At 47.6% G+C, this 19,066-nt stretch overlaps 1 protein-coding gene across 1 annotated transcript in view; it reads right to left on the bottom strand.

The window, feature by feature from the left end:
• Window positions 1-19,066, bottom strand: part of LOC128685785 (integrin alpha-PS2) — a gene marked incomplete in the record, with an annotated part of 489,877 nt that overhangs the window by 91,873 nt on the left and 378,938 nt on the right. Inside the window, 2 exon segments of the mRNA XM_070085511.1 lie at window positions 3,477-3,525; window positions 10,875-10,936. Of these exon segments, the coding sequence (XP_069941612.1) occupies window positions 3,477-3,525; window positions 10,875-10,936 (111 nt within the window).

Here is a 19,066-nt window from a genome sequence, read left to right as displayed (position 1 = left end):
AGAAGAACCAGCTTCAAGCAACTACATCCGGTATTATACAAACCATTATACACTACCATTATCTTGTTACAATGGTGGGAATTGTCAACACTAGTGAGTATTATATTTAAGACTCCATCATCCATGGTGAGGATGAGTCTCCTTAGTGGGGCAGCCACGGGAGGCTATGGGGGCTTAAGACCCCCGCGCAAGCTCCCCCCCATACAAATAATTTTCTTTTTTTTAATAGCTAATCTTCACTGTATTACACTAAACAATATGTATGTGAAGAAATTTCACATGCATACTGAAAATAGTGTTATTAAAGACGGGTTCTTTGATTTTTTTCAGCTTTTTATGATATTAAGGCAGACTGAAATCCTGGCTTAAGCTCCCCCCAGGTTAAAATCCTGGTTTAAGGGGGTCCCCCCAGATTGAAATCCTGGCTGCGCCACTGACCCCTTGTTCCTGACGACTCCCATTATACCAATATATGATAACTTCCATTATAGTGACGGTAATGGCGTCCCTATATCATGTGACACTATCTCCCTGTTCCATCTCTCAGCACTTCTCCCCATTCCATATCTCAGCACTTTCATCTTCGTATTCCATTTCTCAGCACCTCCAACTTGCTATTCCATCTCTCAGCACCTCCCCTTCCTCACTTGACGGTCCTCCAGGTATTATTATTATTATTATTATTACAATCAAGGGGGAAGCGCTAAACCCGGAGGATTATACAGCGCCTGGGGGGGGGGATGTGGAAGGCATTCAGGCTTAATTTGGGGAACTGGAGCACAGATCCAATTCCCTAAATCAAGAGCCCCTCACCAACATCAAGGAACCTTCCTTGAGGGGTCCTCCAGGTAGAGGTGGTTGAGGAGTCAGGTGGAGCGAGACGACCTGTGACCTGCCTCTTACACTACTACCTCACCTGTAATAGTAGTGTCTTCCGCTACAAGCTTTGAGAACACTTCTTCCCTTGGTCACCTAGTCTCACCTAACGGGACTTGACCTCCCCTCTGAGCTATGACCTACCTCCTATATCCTTTGTGGCCTGACTCTGTGGTGCATGACCTGACTCCTCTCCTGCTATGCTTGAGTCTCCGCGACCTGGTTTTTACCAGACATGATTTAATATAACCTGAATTAGGTGACTGTTGTTTCTCTGAGCCGGACTGATAAATTACCAACAGATTTATATGTAAACAATAGAATTAGAATTTTATAGACTTACAGATATATCGTATAAGTCATTGTAAATTTTAAACAAATTCTGACACACTGGTTCTTCTCTGACGTCACTCCAACCATCTACCACTCTGTCAACCCTTATTTTGCAGTGTATCTGCTATACTGCCTCTTACACAGTATAAGTGTTGTAGTTCTTACTAGTACTTCTTGCACAGTATAAAGTTGTGTGTCATGGTTCTTACTAGTACTGGCACTAGGAAGAGGGTCATGTACCACACACTCCTAGACCAAGAACGACACGACTTACATCTCAGTCCCTCATTAAACTTAGGAAGGGCCTACCTAGGGGAGCTTTTTGATTGGTTACTATTGAATGAGGAAGAGTTCCCCTATTAGACAGAGGCTATGTCAAAAACTGCAGGAGTCCCTGGAAGGCTCCTAAAAGGCATAAAGAAACATAACACTATAGTGTTACGTGCCTGACAAAGGGTTCACGCATCTGATCATTCTTTACTAGAAATTAGTATATATTTCAATTAGCATCTCTATAATAGTAATTTTAAGATCAGTTTAAAGTTACTCTTCTGGAAATACAAATTACTGCAGAGACGCGCGCGCGCGCGCGCGCGCTCCCTGGAACATCCTGTCCTTGTCCACCTTGTCTATTCCACGCAGTATTTTATATGTCGTTATCATGTCTCCCCTGACCCTCCTGTCCTCCAGTGTCGTCAGGCCGATTTCCCTTAATCTTTCTTCATAGGACATTCCCCTTAGCTCTGGAACTAACCTTGTTGCAAACCTTTGTACTTTCTCTAGTTTCTTGACGTGCTTTATCAAGTGCGGGTTCCAAACAGGTGCTGCATACTCCAGTATGGGCCTGACATACACGGTGTACAGTGTCTTGAATGATTCCTTACTAAGGTGTCGGAATGCTGTTCTCAGGTTTGCCAGGCGCCCATATGCTGCAGCAGTTATCTGATTGATGTGTGCTTCCGGAGACATGCTCGGTGTTATACTCACCCCAAGATCTTTCTCCTTGAGTGAGGTTTGCAGTCTTTGGCCACCTAGCCTATACTCTGTCTGTGGTCTTCTGTGCCCTTCCCCTATCTTCATGACTTTGCATTTGGCAGGATTAAATTCGAGAAGCCATTTGCTGGACCAGGTGTCCAGTCTGTCCAGGTCTCTTTGAAGTCCTGCCCGGTCCTCATCAGATTTAATTCTCCTCATTAACTTCACATCATCTGCAAACAGGGACACTTCTGAGTCTAACCCTTCCGTCATGTCGTTCACATATACCAAAAATAGCACTGGTCCTAGGACCGACCCCTGTGTGTGTGTGTGTGTGTGTGTGTGTGTGTGTGTGTGTGTGTGTGTGTGTGTGTGTGTGTGTGTGTGTGTGTGTGTTAGTTACCATTTTGTCCTAGGCACATGTCGATTAGACACTAGGCCTGTTGTATATGAGTACGTGTGTGTGTGTGTTAGTTACCATTTTGTCCTAGGCACATGTTGATGTGTGTGTGTGTGTGTGTGTGTGTGTGTGTGTGTGTGTGTGTGTGTGTGTGTGTGTGTGTGTGTGTCTGTTAGTTACCATTTTGTCCTAGGCACATGTCGATTAGACACTAGGCCTGTTGTATATGAGTACGTGTGTGTGTGTGTTAGTTACCATTTTGTCCTAGGCACATGTCGATTAGACACTAGGCCTGTTGTATATGAGTACGTGTGTGTGTGTGTTAGTTACCATTTTGTCCTAGGCACATGTTGATGTGTGTGTGTGTGTGTGTGTGTGTGTGTGTGTGTGTGTGTGTGTGTGTGTGTGTGTGTGTGTGTGTTAGTTACCATTTTGTCCTAGGCACATGTCGATTAGACACTAGGCCTGTTGTATATGAGTACGTGTGTGTGTGTGTTAGTTACCATTTTGTCCTAGGCACATGTTGATGTGTGTGTGTGTGTGTGTGTGTGTGTGTGTGTGTGTGTGTGTGTGTGTGTGTGTGTGTGTGTGTGTGTGTGTGTGTGTGTGTGTTAGTTACCATTTTGTCCTAGGCACATGTCGATTAGACACTAGGCCTGTTGTATATGAGTACGTGTGTGTGTGTGTTAGTTACCATTTTGTCCTAGGCACATGTTGATGTTGTTGATGTGTGTGTGTGTGTGTGTGTGTGTGTGTGTGTGTGTGTGTGTGTGTGTGTGTGTGTGTGTGTGTGTGTGTGTGTGTGTGTGTTGTGTGTGTGTAGGAGTAACGTGTGCGTATCTTACACCCAGATGAACAACTGAAGAGAACAAGTGAACAGTGAGTGTCTCACCCTGCCAGTAGAACGCTCCCGGGGCTCCGATGAACATCCTCTCCCCATCCTGGAAGAAAGAAGAACGAAGGTGCTGTTCAACACTGGTACAACGTGTTCATTCACATGTTATCGCCATGTATATATCATCGTCCCCGCGTCCCGGTCCCAGAACAGGCCTCAACACAATCTTGTTAATATGTTATGTGAACGATCATACACTTCCAAATACACCAGAAACATACACACAACAATACACCAGAAACATACACACAACAATACACCAGAAACATACAATAATACACCAGAAACATACAATAATACACCAGAAACACAAAACAATACATCCTCAATCCTCGTATATGCATGTAAATTCCCCCCCTCTCTCCCCCTCCTGAGTCACATCCCAGACCCTTGTAGGTTTAGCGCCTATAATAATAATAATTTGTTTAGACCCAGTAACAACTATTCACTTAGAGCCACAAAGAACTAACCACTCGTTAAGTCCCACAAACTACCTAAGATGAAACAAGTCCACATCAATCTTGTAGAATGTCACATTCTACAAGATTGATGGACTGAACACATCGACTCCAGGTTGAGGGACTGATTACCTCATTCTCCTCCTCTCCTTACGCCTTCCTCTTTGTATTGGGCTGATGAAGCCACTGTGTGGCGAAACGTTTCCTGAATAAAGATTCCCATATGCTGCATAAGTGTCTCAATCTTCAACATGTCGGTTTTTCAAACCATTCATCACAGGTCCACATCTGTTTTCATACAGTAACGAAAGTGAAACAAAAAAAAGTCAGTTAAAACCTGTGACATCAATAAAAGCTGCCGACACCATCAATTTCTGCCCTGTCACGAACCTCCATCAATTACATGATGGGGCTGCAACAATCTCGACGTTATTTAGCTAAGTTATGGGATCACTTTTTGTAGTTACTAACGCACGTAGTTTACTGTACGTGTTGGTCTAGCCGCAGTGACGTCTGACTTCTTGGTACGTGCGTCTTTCTACTGACATCACTGATTTCTCTTTCTTGTTACTGACATCAACTGGATGTAACCAAGCAATAATACCTCATTTAGCACTCTCATCCCCTGTGGCACTCTCTCACCCCATGTGGCACTCTCACTATGCTGTCACTAACACCGCCATCACTAACACACCACCATCACTAACCATCATCACTAACACACCATCATCACTAACACATCACTACCACACCACTAACACACCACCATCACTAGCACAAACACACCACCACCACTAACACACCACCATCACTAGCACACCACCATCACTAGCACAAACACACCACCACCACTAACACACTACCATCACTGACACACCATTATCACTGACACACTACCACACTATTGACAAGTGCCTTTGACACCTTGTAACTAACACTCCTGGGCTACACATGTCTGTTTCGTGTCTGGTCAACCTGAAGGGCATTCCGGGGATCAACGCCCCCGCGACCCGGTCCATGAATAGGCCTCCTGGTGAATCAGGGCCTGGTCAACGAGGCTGTTACTGCTGGCCGCACGTGGTCCAACGTACGAACCACAGCCTGGCTGATCCGACACTGACTTGAGGTATCTGTCCGGCTCCCTCTTGAAGACAACCAGGGGTCTATTGATCTATTAGTCAACAAGGCTGTTGCTGCTAGCAGCGTATTAAACAACACACACACACCATTACCACCGCTAACACTCTATGTGATACCTACTACCCTACACCACCACTACCCTCCAACACTACGTAATACCTACTCCCCAACACCACCACTATCCTCCAACACTAATAGCTACTCCCCATGACAGTGACCTCAGTCACTCACATGTCCAGCTTATCTTCTGTACCACCGTCTCTTACACCCCACAACCAGTTTCTCACGCTCCTCCCACAATTACTTCAATTCTGTGAGAAAGCTGGGAGCAGAAGCTTCAGAAGGAAGCTCACAAGTGTTACCAGTAATACTGGAACCACCACACTGCTGCCCCCAGTAATACTGGAACCACCACACTGCTGCCACCAGTAATACTGGGACCACTACACTGCTGCCACCAGTAATACTGGAACCACCACACTGCTGCCCCCAGTAATACTGGAACCACCACACTGCTGCCACCAGTAATACTGGGACCACCATATTGCTGCCACCAGTAATACTGGGACCACCACACTCCTGCCACCAGTAATATTCAATATGGCGTGCTTGGAGCAGCTCACCGGTATTTACCTGCAGTAATTCCCTCTCTGACTTTCACAGGACACCACAACCCTCACACACCTGCCTACCTCTCACCCTAAAACAAACGTGTAGTTATACACGAGTTAAACAACGTTAAGAAAGCAGTGTCAGTACTCTGCCTAGCACCTGGGTATCCCATGCTATCAATCATACCTAACTTCTACATGTTCCTCGTGACAGTGGTTCACGACGGACCGAAACGCCGTCGTAAGTTGTTGTTTAAGTGTTTCAGCCACTGTGCTATAACTTAAATTGCCAGGCATACCATCTAAAGGGGACAAAAAGATACAAAACATCCAGGCCATGGGAAAACCTGGGTAGCCACAGCCACTCAAGAGGGAGAGGTTTTTTAGTACCAGGAAGGAAAAAAAACTGGCAGGAAATGGCAGAAATCGTACACCAAATCCAGTCATTCCTGGAGTGGAACCACAGTCGATGGCCTCCACTCCAAACCAACAGATACAGATACTAATGCCGGAAAAAAAATCCCCCCCCAGTACCAACAATACCACCAGTCCGATAACATTCTTCTTTGCAAATATACAGGGTCTAAAGCCAGCAATAAACAACAAAATACCTTTCATCCGTGGACTGCTTGCAGAGGCAAAGGCAATGTTCGCGGCTTTCACTGAGACCCACATAAAGGATCACTTGGACAACGAAATATGGATCCCAGGTTACAACCTATACAGATGTGACAGAGTGAACAGGCAAAAGGGGGGGGTTGGCCTGTACATTGCAGAGTCACTTGTTTGCACAGAACTGCTTAATGCCTCAAATGACGTAGTGGAAGTTTTAGCAGTAAAGGTCGAGAACCAAAACCTAGTCATTGTGGTAGTCTACAAGCCTCCGGATGCAACATCCCAGCAATTCCAGGAACAGCTGTTAAAAATTGACCACTGTCTGGAAAATCTTCCAGCTCCTGCACCCAACATCTTGCTCCTGGGGGATTTCAACTTAAGGCACCTAAAATGGAGGAATATAGCAAATAATATTGTTGCAGTAATAACACCAGGAGGCAGCTCTGATGAAAACTCACACTCACACGAGCTTTTAAATCTCTGCACAAAATTCAATTTAAACCAGCAAATAATAGAGCCTACTAGACTGGAGAATACACTAGACCTCATCTTCACTAACAATGATGATCTGATAAGAAATGTCACCATATCAAAAACAATATACTCAGATCACAACATAATTGAGGTTCAGACATGTATGCGTGGAGCCCCAGACCGACAAAATGAGACTAGTCGCGAGGGAGCATTCACCAAATTCAACTTCAATAACAAAAACATAAAGTGGGACCAAGTAAACCAAGTCCTAACCGATATAAGCTGGGAAGATATACTAAGCAACACAGACCCAAACTTATGCCTAGAACAGATTAACTCGGTGGCACTCGATGTATGCACAAGGCTTATTCCTCTAAGAAAAAGGAGGAGTAGATGTAAAATAGAAAGAGACAGGCGCTCCCTTTACAGGCGACGGAAAAGAATAACAGAGCGGCTAAAAGAGGTCAATATATCAGAAATGCGCAGGGAGACACTGGTCAGAGAAATAGCAAGCATCGAACTTAAGCTAAAAGAATCCTTTAGGAGTCAGGAATCGCGGGAAGAACTAAAAGCCATAAATGAAATCGAAAGAAACCCAAAGTATTTCTTCTCCTATGCCAAATCAAAATCGAGAACAACGTCCAGTATTGGGCCCCTACTTAAACAAGATGGGTCCTACACAGATGACAGCAAGGAAATGAGTGAGCTACTCAAGTCCCAATATGACTCAGTTTTTAGCAAGCCGCTAACCAGACTGAGAGTCGAAGATCAAAATGAATTTTTTATGAGAGAGCCACAAAATTTGATTAACACAAGCCTATCCGATGTTATCCTGACGCCAAATGACTTCGAACAGGCGATAAATGACATGCCCATGCACTCTGCCCCAGGGCCAGACTCATGGAACTCTGTGTTCATCAAGAACTGCAAGAAGCCCCTATCACGAGCCTTTTCCATCCTATGGAGAGGGAGCATGGACACGGGGGTCGTCCCTCAGTTACTAAAAACAACAGACATAGCCCCACTCCACAAAGGGGGCAGTAAAGCAACAGCAAAGAACTACAGACCAATAGCACTAACATCCCATATCATAAAAATCTTTGAAAGGGTCCTAAGAAGCAAGATCACCACCCATCTAGAAACCCATCAGTTACACAACCCAGGGCAACATGGGTTTAGAACAGGTCGCTCCTGTCTGTCTCAACTACTGGATCACTACGACAAGGTCCTAAATGCACTAGAAGACAAAAAGAATGCAGATGTAATATATACAGACTTTGCAAAAGCCTTCGACAAGTGTGACCATGGCGTAATAGCGCACAAAATGCGCGCTAAAGGAATAACAGGAAAAGTTGGTCGATGGATCTATAATTTCCTCACTAACAGAACACAGAGAGTAGTCGTCAACAGAGTAAAGTCCGAGGCAGCTACGGTGAAAAGCTCTGTTCCACAAGGCACAGTACTAGCTCCCATCTTGTTCCTCATCCTCATATCCGACATAGACAAGGATGTCAGCCACAGCACCGTGTCTTCCTTTGCAGATGACACCCGAATCTGCATGACAGTGTCTTCCATTGCAGACACTGCAAGGCTCCAGGCGGACATCAACCAAATCTTTCAGTGGGCTGCAGAAAACAATATGAAGTTCAACGATGAGAAATTTCAATTACTCAGATATGGTAAACATGAGGAAATTAAATCTTCATCAGAGTACAAAACAAATTCTGGCCACAAAATAGAGCGAAACACCAACGTCAAAGACCTGGGAGTGATTATGTCGGAGGATCTCACCTTCAAGGACCATAACATTGTATCAATCGCATCTGCTAGAAAAATGACAGGATGGATAATGAGAACCTTCAAAACTAGGGAGGCCAAGCCCATGATGACACTCTTCAGGTCACTTGTTCTATCTAGGCTGGAATATTGCTGCACTCTAACAGCACCTTTCAAGGCAGGTGAAATTGCCGACCTAGAAAATGTACAGAGAACTTTCACGGCGCGCATAACGGAGATAAAACACCTCAATTACTGGGAGCGCTTGAGGTTTCTAAACCTGTATTCCCTGGAACGCAGGAGGGAGAGATACATGATTATATACACCTGGAAAATCCTAGAGGGACTAGTACCGAACTTGCACACGAAAATCACTCACTACGAAAGCAAAAGACTTGGCAGACGATGCACCATCCCCCCAATGAAAAGCAGGGGTGTCACTAGCACGTTAAGAGACCATACAATAAGTGTCAGGGGACCGAGACTGTTCAACTGCCTCCCAGCACACATAAGGGGGATTACCAACAGACCCCTGGCAGTCTTCAAGCTGGCACTGGACAAGCACCTAAAGTCAGTTCCTGATCAGCCGGGCTGTGGCTCGTACGTTGGTTTGCGTGCAGCCAGCAGCAACAGCCTGGTTGATCAGGCGCTGATCCACCAGGAGGCCTGGTCACAGACCGGGCCGCGGGGGCGTTGACCCCCGAAACTCTCTCCAGGTAAACTCCAGGTAAACTGTACTGGGACTTTTAAGGGGTAGTAATCCCTCATGTGCATGAAGGGATGGGTGTTGAAGAGTCGTGGTCCCTTAACAATTACTGAGTTTTCTCAGTGTACTCGTCGCTCCCCTGTTTTTCACTGGAGGTATCCTGCACTATCTGCTAAGCTTCTTGTGTTCATAAGTAGTGATTTAGGAGTGCAGGTTTGGTACCAGTCCCTCCAGTATCTTCAAGGTGTAGATTCTGAGGTATCTTTTTCGCCTAGGTTCTAAGGACTTCAAGCGCTCTCAGTAATTTAGGTGCTTGACTGAGTTTATCCGAGCTGTTAAAATTATATGCACGTTTTCCAGCTCGGAAAATCTTCCTGCCTTGAATGGGCTGCTAGTATACAGCAATATTCCAACCTAGAGAGCTGTATGACCCTTGTAGTTTTAGCGTTTTTATTGATTATAATAATCCAACCTAGAGAGAGACCGAATGACCTGAAGAGTATCATCTCTTGTTTTGAAGGTTCTATCATTTTTCTTGCAGTTGCGATAATAATATTGTTGTGCTCGAGAATGTGAGATGATCTGACATTATCACTCCCAGGTCTCTCACATCTGACCTACGTTCTACTGAGTGGTTTGAGTTTCTTGTACTTCGAACTAGTTTTTATTTCACCCAGCCTGGAGGTTCGCTGTGGCTTCTATGACTACCACTTAAATACAAATTCTAGTATTGTCAACTAAGGCTGATACAGTGCTAATATTGATGCCCCTGTCTACGTCAGGTATAAGAAAGTGGAGTGGAGCGAGGACCGTGGCTTGGGGGGGAAAACACTGTAGCAGCCCCTGATTTCACTCCGTTTACTATTACTCTTTGTCTTCTGTTTCAGAGAAAGTTAAGTATCCATCTGCCCACCTTCCTGGTTATTTATTTGGCACGCATTTTGAATGCAATTAACTCTTGGTCGCGCTTGTCAAATGCTTCTCCAACGTCAGTGTATACTACAAGTGCATTTTGCTAGTCTTCATGTGTATGTAAGACAATGTAAGATCATGAGCGACCTGTTATGAACCTATGTTGATCCGGATTGCGCAACTGCTGTGATTATATGTGACTGGTAATGATGCTTCTTAAATTCCTAGGGGTCTAGTCTTTTCTGCCATTGTTTTACTATCACCTTTGTGGAGTGGGACAATATCAGTGGTTTTTAATAACTGTGGGATGACTCCAGTGTACAGGCTTCTCCACAGAATATTCAAGACACGCGATAAGTGTCTCTTGCAATTCTTGATGCACATCCAGTGCCATGAGTGTGAGTCTGGGACACACTGCATGGACATGACATTAATGGGTCAGCTAATTGTTTTTATTTAGCAAATATGGATACATCAGCAGTGTGCCGCTAAACTGTTCTACATGATAGTTACACAGTGGGAACATCAACAGTGCGCCACTACACTACACTCACATCTTGTGCACAGTCCAGATGTACACCTGCACAATGAACCTGGTATTAATTTAGATGTGCCCTACACTGCAGGTGTACACCATCTGCGCGCAACTCCCCATGTACAGTGTACACTGCTTGTACAGTATAAGGCAAGGTTGTGTACTGACCTTCGTAATGACAGCGTCGAAGCCAGCCTGACAGGACCCCTGGCGGTGGTAGCCCCAACTACCTGTACAACGAAGAAAAACAAGAAATATTAAACACAAATACTCTCATTATACTTAATGAACACGAACAAGTGAACAAACATGAACGAACATTTCAGCAGACAACCTGTCATGAGCACTCAGCAGACAACCTGTCATGAGCACTCAGCAGACAACCTGTCATGAGCACTCAGCAGACAACCTGTCATGAGCACTCAGCAGACAACCTGTCATGAGCACTCAGCAGACAACCTGTCATGAGCACTCAGCAGACAACCTGTCATGAGCACTCAGCAGACAACCTGTCATGAGCACTCAGCAGACAACCTGTCGTGAGCACTCAGCAGACAACCTGTCGTGAGCACTCAGCAGACAACCTGTCATGAGCGCTCAGCAGACAACCTGTCATGAGCACTCAGCAGACAACCTGTCATGAGCACTCAGCAGACAACCTGTCATGAGCACTCAGCAGACAACCTGTCATGAGCACTCAGCAGACAACCTGTCATGAGCACTCAGCAGACAACCTGTCATGAGCACTCAGCAGACAACCTGTCATGAGCACTCAGCAGACAACCTGTCATGAGCACTCAGCAGACAACCTGTCATGAGCACTCAGCAGACAACCTGTCATGAGCACTCAGCAGACAACCTGTCATGAGCACTCAGCAGACAACCTGTCGTGAGCACTCAGCAGACAACCTGTCGTGAGCACTCAGCAGACAACCTGTCATGAGCACTCAGCAGACAACCTGTCATGAGCACTCAGCAGACAACCTGTCATGAGCACTCAGCAGACAACCTGTCATGAGCACTCAGCAGACAACCTGTCATGAGCACTCAGCAGACAACCTGTCATGAGCACTCAGCAGACAACCTGTCATGAGCACTCAGCAGACAACCTGTCATGAGCACTCAGCAGACAACCTGTCGTGAGCACTCAGCAGACAACCTGTCGTGAGCACTCAGCAGACAACCTGTCATGAGCACTCAGCAGACAACCTGTCGTGAGCACTCAGCAGACAACCTGTCATGAGCACTCAGCAGACAACCTGTCATGAGCACTCAGCAGACTAGCACTTCATTATTGCGCACTCAGCAGGTCATGAGCACTGAGTTTTGGCTCCTGGCCCGTCTCATACAACCTCAAGTATGCATGTATGTGCATATGTGTGTGTATGTATTCATACTTTATACACGAAGGAAACAAGAAACAAAGCAAAAGTCTGAACTCCTGTAATGCTTGAATGAACCTCTCTCTCTCTCTCTTTTTTTTTTTTTTTTTTACACATGGTTTGACAAGGTTAAGGATCCCTAGGTTTATTGACAAGCTATTTACAGGTTAAGGATTCCTAACTTTATTGACAAGCTAAGAGCTGTTACCTACATCAGCTCATTTGAAAGCATTTTTATTGTTATGAGACATACAAGTAGGGAACAGGATGAAGTTGGAGCCATCTGTGGGCCAGCATTTGATCAACTGACGTTATCTCGTTGACATCATTATGCTGTACGAATGTGTTCCATACTCGAGTCATCCTGGGTATGTATGATCTCAGATGGAGTGATGTTCTGGAGAAGGGTACAGCCAGAGTGAAGTTGCTGCTTTCTGCCCGTCTTGTGGCATACTCGAAGTGGATCCAAGTGTGGTATTTTGACAATACCTTGTACATAACAGTAAGGCCACCCACATCCCTCCTATGTTGAAGGCTCTGCTGAAATGACAGATCCATCCAGGATGGGTCCAGGCTCTCTCTCTCTCTCTCTCTCTCTCTCTCTCTCCACCTATCCAACACTCCTAGACTCCCAGTATGTCACTAGTCATCACCAAGACTCCCAGTCTCTCTCTCTCTCTCCACCTATCCAACACTCCTAGACTCCCAGTATGTCACTAGTCATCACCAAGACTCCCAGTATGTCACTAGTCATCACCAAGACTCCCAGCATGTCACTAGTCATCACCAAGACTCCCAGTATGTCACTAGTCATCACCAACACTCCCAGTATGTCACTAGTCATCACCAACACTCCCAGTACGTCACTAGTCATCACCAAGACTCCCAGTATGTCACCAGTCATCACCAACCTCCCAGTATGTCACTAGTCATCACCAAGACTCCCAGTATGTCACCAGTCATCACCAACCTCCCAGTATGTCACTAGTCATCACTAAGACTCCCAGTATGTCACTAGTCATCACCAACACTCCCAGTATGTCACCAGTCATCATCAACACTCCCAGCATGTCACCAGTCATCACCAAGACTCCCAGTATGTCACTAGTCATCATCAACACTCCCAGTATGTCACTAGTCTTCACCAAGACTCCCAGTATGTCACCAGTCATCACCAAGACTCCCAGTATGTCACCAGTCATCACCAAGACTCTCAGTATGTCACCAGTCATCACCAAGACTCCCAGTATGTCACCAGTCATCACCAAGACTCCCACTACGTCACTAGTCATCACCAAGACTCTCAGTATGTCACCAGTCATCACCAAGACTCTCAGTATGTCACCAGTCATCACCAAGACTCTCAGTATGTCACTAGTCTTCACCAAGACTCCCAGTATGTCACCAGTCATCACCAAGACTCCCACTACGTCACTAGTCATCACCAAGACTCCTTGTGAGGAAGGCAATGTATATCTCATGGTTTACTATCTGCCGCCTTGAGTCCTTACAATCTTCTGTCTTAAGAGATGAAGGCACTAGGAAAGAAAGAGATCAGTAAGTGCCGTGGCTGGAGACAGACAGGTCTTCTGGCAGGAGACAGACAGATCTGGCAGGAGACAGACAGTTCTCATGGCAGGAGACAGATAGATCTTCTGGCAGGAGACAGATAGGTCTTCTGGCAGTATACGGACAGGTCTCCTGGCAAGAGACAGACAGATCTCCTGGCAGGAGACAGACAGATCTCCTGGCAAGAGACAGACAGGTCTTCTGGCAGGATACGGACAGGTCTTCTGGCAGGAGACAGACAGATCTCCTGGCAAGAGACAGACAGATCTCCTGGCAAGAGACAGACAGGTCTTCTGGCAGGATACGGACAGGTCTTCTGGCAGGAGACAGACAGATCTCCTGGCAAGAGACAGACAGATCTCCTGGCAGGAGACAGACAGATCTGGTTGATTGGGAGAGATTAGATTTTGCCACCGAAGTGGATAGATTATTGTGCAGCCCATACCCATCCTGTGGAGGGTAGCGAAAGAGCTTATGGATGCACAAAAGACTTAGGAACTAGGTCCCAAAAGGGTTAACGGGAGTAATCTGGGAGAAAGAGGGAAGTATTATGATCAACAACAGCAGCAGTTGAAGAGACCCAGAGTGGAGTCCTGGAGTCATGTAGTTTTAGAATTATTCACGATACATAATTAACCAAATATAATTCCCCTGTGACATTACATGATTGTCTTCGTAAGAAAATATTAATTAACTTTATAAACACGAATTTACTTTACTATACTAATCTTGCTTTTTTTAATTAACCCTTAAAAAGTATTCTACTTGAAGTGGTTACTTAAGTGGTCTTTGAGTGGTAGTTGCCTGGAGTTTACCTGGGGAGAGTTCCGGGGGTCAACGGCCCCGCGGCCCGGTCTGTGACCAGGCCTCATGGTGGATCAGAGCCTGATCAACCAGGCTGTTACTGCTGACTGCACGCAATCCATCGTACGAGCCACAGCCCGGCTGGTCAGGTACCGGCTTTAGGTGCTTGTCCATTGTCTATTGGTAATCCCCCTTATGTATGCTGGGAGGGAGTTGAACAGTCTTGGGCCTCTGACACTTATTGTGTTGTCTCTTAACGTGCTAGTGACACCCCTGCTTTTCATGGGGGGATGTTGCATCGTCTGCCGAGTCTTTTGCTTTCGTAGTGAGTGATTTTCGTAGTGAGTGATTTTCGTAGTGAGTGATTTTCGTAGTGAGTGATTTTCGTAGTGAGTGATTTTCGTAGTGAGTGATTTTCGTAGTGAGTGATTTTCGTAGTGAGTGATTTTCGTAGCGAGTGATTTTCGTAGTGAGTGATTTTCGAAGTGAGTGATTTTCGTAGTGAGTGATTTTCGTAGCGAGTGATTCTCGTAGTGAGTGATTTTCGAAGTGAGTGATTTTCGTAGTGAGTGATTTTCGTAGCGAGTGATTTTCGTAGTGCGTGATTTTCGTAGCGAGTGATTTTCGTAGTGAGTGATTTTCGTAGTGCGTGATTTTCGTAGCGAGTGATTTTCGTAGTGAGTGATTTTCGTAGCGAGTGATTTTCGTGGTGAGTGATTTTCGTAGTTAAGTGGAGTGTTGTTATATCTGCCGGAGTAATTAGGAAGCACATCCCTTACCTCCAGTACGACATCTCATGTCACCAGTCATTGTACACACACACACACACACACACACACACACACACACACACACACACACACACACACACACACACACACACAGACGGGGCCAGGAGCTGAGTCAACCCTTGCAACCATAAATAGGTGAGAACAAACACACACACAGTCAACTAGTGATGACACGAGGGGTGTCAGTCAAGACTGGGAGACGCTGGTCTGGTGTCACCACCTCGTTAAGTGCCAACAAGTGACACTCTTGGCACCTTAAACAAGTTTAGTAAATCTGGTGGAGACTGGTGATCCACGCCAAACATTACAGTGGTATAGTGGAGTGATGATGGATTGGCGTGTTAGTGGAGTGGTGATGATGGAGTGGGGTGTTAGTGGTGTGGTGATGATGGAGTGGGGTGTTAGTGGTGTATGGTGGCTGTGGTAGGGGTGGTGATGGTTCCTTTTCACCCACCCACCAATTTCATATCAGCATTTTAACTAAGTCTAAGGGTAGAGTAAAGAGTAATATGAGAGAGAGAGAGAGAGAGAGGCGGGGAAAGCGAGGCAGGGGAAGAGGAGGCGGGGAAGAAAGGAAATGAGGAAAAGATAAACGGAAAGGAAATGGCGTAGTGGTGGTGGGAAGGGTTGTGGAGGGAAGGGTTTTGGACGGAAGGGCTGTGGAGGGAAGGGTTGTGGAGGGAAGGGATGTGAAGGGAAGGGTTGTGGAGGGAAGGGTGATGGAGGGAAAGGTTGTGGAGGGAAGGGTTGTGGAGGGAAGGGTTGTGGAGGGAAGGGTTGTGGAGGGAAGGGTTGTGGAGGGAAGGGTGGTGGAGGGAAGGGTTGTGGAGGGAAAAGTGGTGGAGGGAAGGGTTGTGGAGGGAAGGGTGGTGGAGGGAAGGGTGGTGGAGGGAAGGGTTGTGGAGGGAAGGGTTGTGGAGGGAAGGGTTGTGGAGGGAAGGGTTGTGGAGGGAAGGTTTGTGGAGGGAAGGTTTGTGGAGGGAAGGGTTGTGGAGGGAAGGGTTGTGGAGGGAATGGTTGTGGAGGGAAGGGTTTTGGACGGAAGGGCTGTGGAGGGAAGGGTTGTGGAGGGAAGGGTTGTGGAGGGAAGGGTTGTGGACGGAAGGGCTGTGGAGGGAAGGGTTGTGGAGGGAAGGGATGTGGAGGGAAGGGCTGTGGAGGGAAGGGCTGTGGAGGGAAGGGTTGTGGAGGGAAGGGTTGTGGAAGGAAGGGTTGTGGAGGGAAGGGTTGTGGAGGGAAGGGTTGTGGAGGGAAGGGTTGTGGAGGGAAGGGTGGAGGGAAGGGTTGTGGAGGGAAGGGTTGTGCAGGGAAAGGTGGTGGAGGGAAGGGTGGTGGAGGGAAGGGCTGTGGAGGGAAGGGTTGTGGAGGGAAGGTTTGTGGAGGGAAGGTTTGTGGAGGGAAGGGTTGTGGAGGGAAGGGTTGTGGAGGGAAGGGTTGTGGAGGGAAGGGTGGTGGAGGGAAGGGTTGTGGAGGGAAGGGTTGTGGAGGGAAGGGTTGTGGAGGGAAGGGTTGTGGAGGGAAGGGTGGTGGAGGGAAGGGTTGTGGAGGGAAAGGTGGTGGAGGGAAGGGTTGCGGAGGGAAGGGTTGTGGAGGGAAGGGTGGTGGAGGGAAGGGTGGTGGAGGGAAGGGTGGTGGAGGGAAGGGTTGTGGAGGGAAGGGTTGTGGAGGAAAGGGTTGTGGAGGGAAGAGTGGTGGAGGGAAGGGTGGTGGAGGGAAGGGTTGTGGAGGGAAGGGTTGTGGAGGGAAGGTTTGTGGAGGGAAGGGTTGTGGAGGGAAGGGTTGTGGAGGGAAGGGTGGTGGAGGGAAAGGTTGTGGAGGGAAGGGTTGTGGAGGGAAGGGTTGTGGAGGGAAGGGAAGGTGGTGGTGGGCAGGGTGGTGGAGGGATGGGTGGTGGAGGGAAGGGTTGTGGAGGGAATGGTGGTGGAGGGAAGGGTGGTGGAGGGAAGGGTGGTGGAGGGAAGGGTTGTGGAGGGAAGGGTTGTGGAGGGAAGGGTTGTGGAGGGAAGGGTTGTGGAGGAAAGGGTTGTGGAGGGAAGGGTTGTGGAGGGAAGGGTTGTGGAGGGAAGGGTTGTGGAGGGAAGGGATGTGGAGGGAAGGGTTGTGGAGGGAAGGGATGTGGAGGGAAGGGTGGTGGAGGGAAGGGTTGTGGAGGGAAGGGTTGTGGAGGGAAGGGTGGTGGAGGGAAGGGTGGTGGAGGGAAGGGTTGTGGAGGGAAGGGTTGTGGAGGGAAGGGTTGTGGAGGGAAGGGTTGTGGAGGGAAGGGTGGTGGAGGGAAGGGCTGTGGAGGGAAGGGTTGACTACTCATGTCAACACCCCATTATTTACATTCCCAGAAATGTGGACGTTTAGTTAACTTATCCACTGAAGGTCAGAGATGTGCTACTGGTGAGAGAGAGAGAGAGAGAGAGAGAGAGAGAGAGAGAGAGAGAGAGAGAGATGATGATGATGATGATGTAGGTAACAGCTCTTAGCTTGCCAATAAAGTTAGGAATCCTTACCCTGTAAATAGCTTGTCAATAAAGCTAGGAATCCTTAACCTTGTCAAACCCTGTGTAAAAGAGAGAGAGAGAGAGAGAGAGAGAGAGAGAATATACGCCTGCTTGGAGTCTACCTGGAGGGTATTCCGGGGATCAACGTCCCTGCGGCCCGGTCCATGACCAGGTCTCCCGGTGGATCAGGGCCTGATTAACGAGGCTGTTACTGCTGGCCGCACGCACTCCAACATACGAACCAAAGCCCGGCTGATCCAGCACCGTTTTTAGGTATCTGTCCAGCTCCCTCTTGAAGACAACCAGTGGTGGGTGGGAGGCTGTTGAAGAGTCTTGGGCCCCGGACACTTATTGCGTTTTCTCTTAGTGTACCAGTGACGCCCCTACTTTTCACTGGGGGTATGTTGCATCGCCTGCCAAGTCTTTTGATTTCGTATGGAGTGATTGCTGTGTGCATATTAGGGACCAGTCCCTCCAGAATCTTCCAAGTGTAGATTATGATGTATCTCTGTCGCCTGCGCTCTAGTGAGTACAAGTCAAGTGCTTCCAGGCGCTCCCAGTAGTTAAGGTGTTTGATGGAACTTATACGTGCAGTAAAGGTTCTCTGTACATTCTCTAGCTCAGCAATTTCACCTGCCTTGAATGGGGATGTTAATGTACAGCAGTATTCCAGCCTAGAGAGAACAAGTGATTTAAAATGGACTTTCCTGCATCTAAGAGTTGGCAATTACACCTTGAGAGGTGTTTAATTATCAACTGACGGGGAGATGACTGGGTGGTCGAGGGGAAGGTGGGAGGTCACCCATGATAGTGTGGGGGAGAGCCAGGTACTGCAGGTCACCCATGATGGTGTGGGGGAGAGCTAGGTGCTGCAGGTCACCCATGATGGTGTGGGGGAGAGCCAGGTACTGCAGGTCACCCATGATGGTGTGGGGGAGAGCCAGGTGCTGCAGGTCACCCATGATGGTGTGGGGGAGAGCCAGGTACTGCAGGTCACCCATGATGGTGTGGGGGAGAGCCAGGTGCTGCAGGTCACCCATGATGGTGTGGGGGAGAGCCAGGTACTGCAGGTTACCCATGATGGTGTGGGGGAGAGCCAGGTACTGCAGGTTACCCATGATGGTGTGGGGGAGAGCCAGGTGCTGCAGGTCACCCATGATGGTGTGGGGGAGAGCCAGGTGCTGCAGGTCACCCATGATGGTGTGGGGGAGAGCCAGGTGCTGCAGGTCACCCATGATGGTGTGGGGGAGAGCCAGGTACTGCAGGTTACCCATGATGGTGTGGGGGAGAGCCAGGTACTGCAGGTCACCCATGATGGTGTGGGG

The sequence above is a fragment of the Cherax quadricarinatus genome, chromosome 1 (genome assembly GCF_038502225.1).
Source record: "Cherax quadricarinatus isolate ZL_2023a chromosome 1, ASM3850222v1, whole genome shotgun sequence".
Taxonomy (NCBI): Eukaryota; Metazoa; Arthropoda; class Malacostraca; order Decapoda; family Parastacidae; genus Cherax; species Cherax quadricarinatus.
This window is presented reverse-complemented; position numbering and strand designations above follow the sequence as displayed.